Source organism: Chinchilla lanigera, unplaced genomic scaffold (assembly GCF_000276665.1).
Source record: "Chinchilla lanigera isolate Chin_1 unplaced genomic scaffold, ChiLan1.0 scaffold00100, whole genome shotgun sequence".
Taxonomy (NCBI): Eukaryota; Metazoa; Chordata; class Mammalia; order Rodentia; family Chinchillidae; genus Chinchilla; species Chinchilla lanigera.
In genome coordinates, this window is record NW_004955501.1 from 352,115 (window position 1) to 362,545 (window position 10,431).

At 39.3% G+C, this 10,431-nt stretch overlaps 1 protein-coding gene across 1 annotated transcript in view; it reads left to right on the forward strand.

The window, feature by feature from the left end:
• Nucleotides 1–10,431, forward strand: part of Pik3cb (phosphatidylinositol-4,5-bisphosphate 3-kinase, catalytic subunit beta) — a gene marked incomplete in the record, with an annotated part of 129,427 nt that overhangs the window by 100,286 nt on the left and 18,710 nt on the right. Inside the window, 3 exon segments of the mRNA XM_013505790.1 lie at nt 4,673–4,851; nt 5,742–5,851; nt 7,664–7,742. Coding sequence (XP_013361244.1) covers nt 4,673–4,851; nt 5,742–5,851; nt 7,664–7,742 — 368 coding nt within the window.

Sequence of the window (10,431 nt, forward strand, 5' to 3'; positions counted from 1 at the left end):
CTTTTTTTTCTCCCTTCTCCCTCCTCCCTCCTGTGTTCCCTTTTCCATGTGAACATATTCCTGTTTCCCAGTGTCCCTCCTCTGTTATGCTCCCTATGTACCCTTGGGGTTTGTCACCCAAGAAAAACAGTGCTATGGTTTGTTTAAACTTGTGTGTCTGATTTATTTCACTTAAAATTATAGTCTTGAGACCCATCCATTTTCCTATAAATGAGTCAAGTTTGTCTTTTTTACAGCAGAGTAGCACTCCATTGTGTATAAATATCACATTTTCTTTATCCATTCAACCACTGATGGGCATCTGGGCTGTTTCCAAGATTTAGCTGTGACAAAGTGTGCTGCTGTAAACATGGATGTGCAGTATTACTGTGGTATGATGCTTTTAACTCTTGGGAAGATACCAAAAAGGGGAACACTGGGTCAAATGGAACCTCTAGTTTCAGCTGCTTAGGGAATCTCTACACTGATTTCCATACTGGTTGTACCACTTTACACTCCCATCAGCAGTGGAGAAGGGTTCCTTTCTCCCCAGCCATTGCCAGCATTTGTTACTGGTTGATTTTATGATAGCCATTCTTTCTGGGGTGAGCTGGAATCTCAGTGTTGTTTTAATTTGCATTTCTTGAATGACCAATGATGTTGAACCTTTTTTTCTTATATTTATTTGTTATTTCTACTACATGTGAGAAGTGTCTATTCATTTCAGATGCCTTTTTTTTGGATTGGGCCTTTAAATTTGGGCAGGTCTGATTTTTTGTGTTGTTCTGTGTATATTCTAGTATTAGTCCTGTTTCTGAGGAGTTGCTGGTAAAAACTTTTTCCCATTCTGTGGTTTGTCTCTTCACCCTATTGGGAATTTCTTTCGCTGTGCAAAAGCTTTTTAATTTAATTATGATCCCAGTTGTTGATTTTTTGTAACATTTCCTGTGCAACTGAGGTTTTGTTTATAAAGTCTTTGCCTACAACCTATGTGTTTTAGAAACTTACCTATTCCATCTTCCAGCTGTTTCTCTTTTTATATTTAGATCTTTTATCCATTTGGATTTTAGTTCAGATTTTTGGCATGTGGAAAGCCAGTTTTCCCAGCATCAGTGACTAAGATCAAAGATATTTTGAGTCCTGAATCCACAGGTGTTATAATTTCTACAATTCAGAAATTTTGCTGGGCATAGTGGTACATGCCTGTAATTCTAGCACACAGGAGGCAGAAACAGGAGGATCACTGTGAGTTTGAGGCCAGCCTGAACTATATAGGAAGACTTTGTCTTAGAAAATGCCCCAAAAAACAAGTATAACCATCAAAATCTTCAAGTTGCCTTTTTAAACTATATGTACATACATGAAATTGTGGTATCCTCTTCTAGTACTGAGATATTAGTACTGATTATAATAATATAAATCAATTCGATGCTTAATTATATCCCAAGAAACATACCAGGTATTTTAATGTTGTCTTACTTTACTCTTATTTTAATAAGATTCCATGGTACAATTACTGATGCCATCGATCTGCACTTGACAGAGGGCAAAACTGAGGACCCAGGAGATTAAGGATCTTGTTTAAAGACTTGTAATTATTGTGACATAAGTGTTTCAAATCTAGGTTTCTGTAACTATAAGCTAAAGTTCTTTGTATAGTGCTATTTTCAGACCTCCGCTGTATAAAATATCAGAGCTCCACTGTATAAAATAGCAGTATCCACTTACTATAAGTGTATTACTTAAGCTAAAGTAAAGCAGAAGTCATTTAAGAGAATATGATGCTGTCTTACTCAACAAAGCATTTCAGAATTGGCAGTTATTGCTGACAGTTGCAGCCTCAGTGTCCAGTTTATTTCTGTACTTTGTTTCAGAGAGAGTCGTGATTTGTGTAGCTAACTAAATGCAAATTGAACTGAGTTGTGTTGGGAACCACCATTCCTGCATCGTTTAAGTCCTTGATGGTGGCACTAGTTTCTTCATTCTCACAGGACTGCAGTATTGCTTTTGATTTTTTGTTTTGTTTCGTTTTGCTTTTTCCAGTACCGGGAATCGAACTCACAACCTTGTACTTGCCAGGCAGGCGCTGTGCTGCTGAGCTAATTCCCCAGCCCTATTGTTTTCCTAGGTAGAGGCAGTTCTAAAGATTTCCACCTGTCCCTTTTTAACCATAACACAGGTGAACCACGGGTCAGGGAACCAGTATGGAGATTCTTCCAGGTGTTGAGTACCTGTTCCAGTTATGCCTTCTGAAGCTGAGGACGTAACAATAGGATGGGCTTGGCAACCCTCTTTGAAATAGTTCTGTGCTAAAACTCCATTGACGCTTGGCCTCCAAAAGTCCTTACTCTGCCTGTTGGACCTCAGTGATATTTTAGATCTCTTGGAATTAGTATTAATCCAGAACCAGTATCCAGTAGCCCCTTGAAAGTCTGATATTTCTTTTTCCCAAAGTAGTTGCTTTGGTGGAAGGCTGGGAGGAAGAAATGTGGTTCTCGTATAGGGTAATTCCTCAGTGTCGTTAGGGCTGATGAACGCATTGGGGGAATGACCATCTGCGCTGTGGCCAGGTCGTCAGTGAGCGTGTGTCGGGGATGAGGCCTGAAGGCTCACCGCTCAAGCACACGCTGTGTGGGGTAGCACCCGCACAAGCTGTGTGTGGTGAGGCAGTGTTAGCATAGATTCATCTTGCTGATACATTCTGAAACCAGTACTCTGTATCAGTCCATGTAGCTGAAGTTTTCTACGATGTTAAAAGGTCTCGGCCAGATTCTGCTTTCTAGTACAGTATTTCTGCCTTGTGGCAAAAGAGCCCCTCCTTTGCCAGCTCTTTTAACCTGTTTATTTCACTTGAAGGCCATGTATTTCCTTATGCCTCATTTTTCACGTCGTATCTCTCTGGGGCTGCCCTACTTTTACATCAGATGGCTATAGTGGTTCAGTTATACTATGTTTTTCTACTTTATTTTCATTGCTAGAGAAACTCATACGCTTCCATTAGATGTCCTCAATATCTGGGACTTCTCCCAGTGTTAGAATAACTGCGTGGGATCATATTCTTTTGACGAGGGTAGTAGTAGCTAACAGGTAGGGGCCCCTTACTCTTCACATCATGACACTGGTATCAAACTCTTACCTGCGTAGACTTCTTAAATGTACCTCACACCTGTCTGTGTCTTTGTGTTGATGGCCACTGCCCTAGTCCAGTCCATTGTCGCCTCTACCTGGACCTTACTGACTTCTAGTTTTGGCCCCTTATTCTCACTCTTGCCTCTCCTCCCACCCCTACATGGGCTGTACAGATAAGTGTTCTTCATTGTGTATAATATTATGTCATTTTCCTTTTTAAATCTATGAAATAAATTTTTAATTACATTGAAAAGAAAACCCAAAATTTCTGCCAAATTCTTCAGGGTCCCACTAGCTCCCTACTTAATTGGTTTTTTTGTTTGTTTGTTTTGTTTTTGTTTTTGTTTTGGTCTTTTTAGAGACAGGGTCTCGCTATGCAGCTCAGGCTAGCCTTGAGCTCACTTCATAGCCCAGGCTGGTCTCAAACTCGCAATGATCCTCCTGCCTCAGCCTCCCGAGTGCTGGGATTACAGGCATGCACCACCATGCCTGGTACATATCTTATATATTTTTTCAGTGTTTTTCTCATTGGTTGTTTCTAGTTTTAGCAGTATACTCAAATGCTCTTTCTCATGGTTGGCTGAGGTTGATGCTATGCACTTACAGATCTTACATGACATAAAAAACTGGCAGTTACTATGCAATAAAGTTGACCTATAGGTAATGATTTTTATTTAGTTGACCATTGTTAATCTACCTCGTACTGCTTGAATTTTTTATTTGAATAAATTTGGTAGCCAGTTACCTCATTATAAAAACTAGTAATTGAAATTTACTTTTCTTTCTTTCTTCCTTTTTTTTTTTCTTGTTTTTGAGACAGGGTTTCATTATGTAGCGCAGGCAGGCCTTGAGCTCACTTACGTAGTGCAGGCTGGCTTCAAACTCACAGTGATCCTCCTCCCTCAGCCTCCCAAAGTGCTGAGATTACAGGCATGCGCCACCACACTGAGTTCATAATTTAGCCTTAAAATAGTAAATACACTGTAATCCATACTAGCTGTCCTTTTAATGGAAGTGTATATCTGAGATATCATACAAGAATGATGATAAGAAGTAGAAATTAAGATTGAATATTAAGAACCCCAGGGTTACTTCTGCGCAGGTGTTCCTCTGTTAGTGTGGTGTTGTAGGCCAAATGGAGTAGTTCAGATTCGAGGTGTTTCAAAGTCCACTGCTCAGTGAGCCAAGCTGTAAGTATCTAAAGTTCACACTTCTTAAACACCCACAGTCTACATCTGTTTACTTTTCTCTAACTTACAAGATTTTACCTAAAAAGATTTAAAGAAAAATTTTAAATGATGCTGTAAGTAACAAGTGCTAAAAATAAATTTTTGTTTTTATTTTATTTATTTATTTTTTAAATAAATTTTTAAATGTTTGTAAAATGCTTGTCATAGGCCAGGCTTTACTTCAGCTTGTGTGTGTGTGTGTGTGTGTGTGTGTGTGTGTATGTGTGCACACGTGCGCGTGTGTGTGTTGGGAGTGTTTTGATTAATGTGATCACATGATATTACACTTTTATTTTTAACTATCAGTGATTGGGCTGGGGAAACTTATTTTCCAGGTTGAAGCACTCAATAAATTAAAAACTTTGAATAGTTTAATCAAACTGAATGCCGTGAAGCTAAACAGAGCGAAGGGGAAGGAGGCCATGCACACTTGTCTGAAGCAGAACGCCTACCGGGAAGCCCTCTCCGATCTGCAGTCGCCGCTGAACCCCTGTATCATCCTCTCGGAGCTCTAGTAAGTGATCCGCTGTGCTTGCACGTGAACAACAGCGATGCGGGAAGGATTCTTGAGTCGCTGCTTTGGGGGAGCAGTAGGGCCAGCTGTCAGCCCCGTAAGTGGAATGTCATGAAGGCAGGTAAACCTGAAAGTCTTCAGAGCTTGAAGGACTAGTAAAAGTTACTAAAAGTTAACTTCCTATCAACTGTATATAATGAAATTTATTTTCTATATTACTGGTTTTTAATGTTGAACATCCTTTATGAGCAAAATGTTGGAAACCAGGAAAGTTACTTACTCGTTAACTTTTTTTTTTTTTTTTTTTTTTGAGATGGTCTTGCTGTGTAGTCCAGGCTGTTCCTGGACTCACTGCATAACCCAGGCTGGCCTCAAACTCAAGGCAGTCCTCCTGCCTCAGCCTCCCAGGTGCTGGGATTACAGGCGTATACCACCACTCCTGGCTGACCCTTTCAAAACAAGAGCTGGGATGATTTTGGAAATTTATTTCTCACTTTCTCATTCATACAAATGTAATAATGGAAAAAATTTACATTCAGAATCAAGAATTATCTTACGATAGTCCCATATTAATCCAGTGATACACTTTTAATTTTTCTTCACTAAGTATACCATACAGTTAAGGAAATGTATGGAAAGGAGAAGTTCCCAGTGAAAGCAGTGAAAAGGGCAGACTCCAGGGTTCGAGCCTAGCCCCCCTGGCATCAGTATGTGCCAGTTAAAGCACCCTCCTCCGGGTTTCTCTTTCCACAGAAGGTCTTCTCGCTCTGACTTCTGCAGATCCTGAAAGGGCCGAGCGAGTGTCTTTCCCAAGTCTAATGTGTTGGGGCAGAATCACACTGTTACCCTGTCACACTGAAATGGGCTGACTTTCCCTCATTTGGTTACAGTATTGAAAAGTGCAAATACATGGATTCCAAGATGAAGCCTTTGTGGCTCGTGTACACCAATAAGGTGTTCGGTGAGGACTCGGTCGGAGTGATTTTTAAAAATGGCGATGGTAAGTACTGAGGTTTTCATAGCACCAAACTCCTTACAGCTTTCCATTTGCTGGTAATTTGCTTTGTTGGGAAGGTGTATGTAAATGTATAACAGTTGGCAACCAGGACGTGGCTGTCAGTGGTCATGGGTCAAATTAAGCATGTCATAAATCACTCCTCCCCTTTTTTCCTCTTTGGAAAATGAATTCTGTGTTTCACTTATAATTCACTGTTACTAATAATTTTCTTTTTTTTCCTCCTACGAAATACATAGTCTTATTTCTTTGACAGAAAACTTGTGAAATGTAAGCGAATGTTTCAATAATGTAGTTACATATCCTTTTTCAGTGATAGCAATATTAGTTTTACTGCTATACTTTTATATATATATTTATTTTCTTTTTTTTAAATTTTTTTATTTTTTTGAGACAGGGTCTCACTATGCAGTTTAGAGCTGACCTTGAATTCACTATGTAGTCCAGGCTGCCCTTGAACTCAGGTCAATCCTCCTGCCTCAGCCTCCTGAGTGCTGGGATTATAGGCATGTGCCATCACACCTGGCTCTAGTTTTATATTTTAACTAAACTATCTAAACTTTGCAGAGGCAATGCCTCTGAAATAATGAGCAAGAAAATGTGGTCATGGTTTGGTAGTTGTGTGATCGTAAGCAAGTCCCGTAAATCTCCCTGAGCTGCAGCCTCTTGATGCCCACGAGAACTGTCGGAGCTGCAGGCCAGTACCACTGGGGAGAATTACATGGTAACGCACGTGAGTGTGTTTATCTGTGCTCACTGTACTTCTTTACAGAGAATTCGTAATGTTCTGCTAGACGGTTAGTCCCACTTGACTATACAACAGCAAGTAAAAACTGGTCAGGTACTTCTTTTTAATTAATTAAGTTTATTGGTACATTTTAGATACGCATAATGATCACATTCATCACAGGGAGTTTGTGCCTGTACATGGCGCATCTTGATTCTTCTTTCCCCACTCCCCTCCCCTCCTCTAACGCCTCTTCCCCTCCTTATTTACAAAGCTTTATTTCCATTTTTTCCTTTTTTTCTCATTTTTCTCTTTCCTTTCCTTACCCCCTCCTGCCTCTCTAGTTCTCCTCCCCATTTGAACATTTTCTTCCTTTTTCACAGTTTCTATTATACATTTTGGTCCTTAGTTACACTTTCAATCTCACACCAAAGAAACAGTGTAGCATTTAAACATGTGTCAGATTTATTTCACTTAAGCCTGTGGTCTCAAGGTGCATCCATTTTCCTACAAATGTCTCAAGCTTATCCTTCTTTATGGCAGAGTAGTACTCCAGTGTATAAAAAAACCACATCTTTATCCACTCATTGGTTGATGGCCATTAGGCTGTTTCCAAGATTTATCTATTACAAACTGTGCTGCTATAAACATGGGTGTGTAAAAGAGTACTTTTACGTGAAAGTACTCTTGGATATAAAAAAATTAAGAACTCAACTATTACAGCTTTGTGGGCTGGTAATACACTTATGTGACTTTTAAGAACTTCCTAAAAGCAAACAAGGAAAAAATTGACAATGTGGTATAATACAAATGCAGTGTGATAGTTTTCCAGCATCCGTACAATTAGTACAGTAACTTACACATAATAAATGATTTTTAAATTTTTACTTAATTTCTGAAATAAATATTGTAGGGGCATGTTAATCAGTAAGCCCATTTGATATATTAAATAGCTCAACGTTAAAGTTTTACCCAGTGATTTTAATGGTTTTAGTTCAGTCTGACTGAATTATCCAGTGTTACAAGGCATGAAGTGGAAATGTTTATAATGAAGCAGCTCTCCCCCTTAGATTTACGTCAGGATATGCTGACTCTCCAGATCCTGCGCTTGATGGATTCTCTCTGGAAAGAAGCTGGGCTGGACCTTCGGTGAGGTTTCCAGTGAACTTACCTATCTGTGTTACATGCCTCCCACAAAATTCCCAAAACTTCTTGTTGATTCCTTCTCTCTTGATAACAGTGGTTTTTCCTTAGATTATTTAAGCACTTTCAAATACATTATCTGATTTAAACTTCATCAACCCCAAAACTATACAGTGCTGCTTAGACGCTTTCAGTGTTATAAGAATACAATGTATATGTGCATATCTATGTGTAAGTGTTATACAGCGTTGCTTAGACAAAGAATAATGTGAACTTTTGGTAAGGATTGAACAAGCCAGGTGTGGTGGTGGACACCTGCAATCCCAGCACTCGGGAGGCTGAAGCAGCAGGATTTCTGCAAGTTTGATGCCAGCCTGCACTACAAAGTGAGTTGAAGTCCAGGCTGAACTACATAGCAAGATTCTGTCTCACTCAAAAAGACAAAAAAAGAAGAAAAAACTGGGAGGGGATTGAACAGACATTAAGAATCACATTCCAACCAAAGATTCTGAAAAATAAAAAGTTTATTTTCAAAGTTGAAACAGTTGTTTATCATGCCTTGTATTGGGCTCTTTGCATTTTTAATGTCCTGTAAGCTTTACAACTCAGTGAGATTTGGTTACTTCTTTTTAACACATGAGAAGATTAAGGTGACAGAAATTTTAAAGGGAAGTTTACAGAAATATTAAGTAGCAGAGCCAATTCAAATCCAGAACTGTCCAATGTAAATTAATGTCTTTATTATTACCAGTCTAAGTGAGAAAACAATTGTGGTAAGATATGTCTAATAATCCTTTGTTTATCAAAAGTACAGTGGCCTCCCCCACCTTTTTGGAGACAGGATCTTGCTATGTAGTCAAGGGTAGCCTTGAATTCACTCTGTAGTCCAGGCTGGCCTCGAACTTGTGGCAATCCTCCTGCCTCAGCCTCCTGTGTGATAGGATTACAGGCATATGCCACCCTACCCGGCAAACTCTTATATTTAAAAAGAAAAAAACAAGTTTTCTCCTTCTAGTTCCTTCTAGATTATATTTTCTATCTCTGTAATAGTAGAAAGAGCAGTTTGCCATGATTTTTTTTTTTTTTTCCTTTCATGGGACTATACATGTGACAGGAATAAAAAAGATAATTCATCCCAAAAGAATGTAGTGACTATCATAGGGACACTAAGGGACACTAAGGAGGAATTTTCAGAAAGCTGTTTAAAAACAGAATTAGTAGTTAGGAATAGTTGGTGATAGTTGAAGTTTTGTGTTCAGCCTCTCAGAAGGAATGCTGCATGGGTTAAAAGGAACGGGTCAGTACAAGAAACCCTCTGCTTGAGAACCATAAACCTAATAGGGCCTGAGTTATGTGTTTTGGTAAAGAATTTAAATTTTATTGGCACACAGCCAATTGTTTACCTTATTTTCAGTGGCTGCTGTTATGCCACAATAGCAGAGTTAAGTTTGTGGTACCTAAAATACCTCCTGTATGGCCAGTTTGTAGCAAAATTTTGTTGACTTCTCCTGAATAACAGAAACAGCTGGTGAAATGTTCTGGTTGAGCTCACAGAAAAAAGGAGAGGAACTTCAAGCTTAGGCTCAGTAACTTCTTTTCCATTTATAAGATTCCATTCAGAGTCCATTCACAGGAAGAGTGTTACTGAGTTGTGAAGCCTGCGTTAAAGACGTGTCCTGGGCTTCTCACTCATCAGCCTAAATGAAAACCTCAGCCAAGTTCTTCTCTCTTAATTTTTATTTTACCCATTCTCCAAATGCAGAGCACATGAAATGCTTTGTGACCTCAGATGATGTGAGAGTGCCAGAAATAAATTCAGTGGTTGTCTGCTGGGAAATGTTGTGTGTCTAACAAGAAAAGGAACTTGTCTGTCCGTGGGGATCTTTCTTTGCTGACTTTTTGTCCTCTGACCTCATGGTTTAAAAAAATATAAAGTAATTCTTTTTGAGTTCATTTTCAAACCAATGTCTTTTTCTCAGCAAACCATTTTTATTGTTTCTATAAATATATGTGCTCTAGTGCTCTATTGTGTTTGTTTTTCTTTTGGCCAGCTGTTCAGGTTAAACTGGGTCATGCAGCACACACTCTTTTAAGTTCAATCTTTGAGTACCTTCTATATATCACTATTGTAGTACTTGTAACAGTGCCATTTTTGCATAAGTGAAAATTTGTATTATACATTTTAACTTTTCTCTATTTCCAAATACTCTTGTATAGTTCATGTCACATCATTTTATTTTCCTTTTTTTTGACACAGGTTCTCACTGTATAATTCAGGCTGGCCTGGACTCACTGTGTAGCCCAGGCAGGCCTCCAGCTCACAGTGATCCTCCTGCCTCAGCCTCCCGAGCACCGGGATTACAGGCGTGCGCCACCGTGCCCAGTGTTCATGTCACATTAGCACGTTTATAAGCCATCAATGTATTGAGGTGCCTTGACCACCTTTGGAAACACTTGATTTTAGCCAAAAGACTGAGAAGCTGACCCTTTGGCAAACAAATAGTAGTCCTCCAGTGAGGCTTTTCCATCCAGTCTGATGAGCCTTCTCCATATAAATCTGTCTGGCCTTTGGTAGTGTAACAGTCCTCTGCATCTTCACCCCCCAGAAATACATGTGAGGTCATTTTTTTTTTTATCTTTTTTTTTTTTTTGGTTTTTCTCCGGTACCGGGAACCGAACTCACGACCTTGCGCTT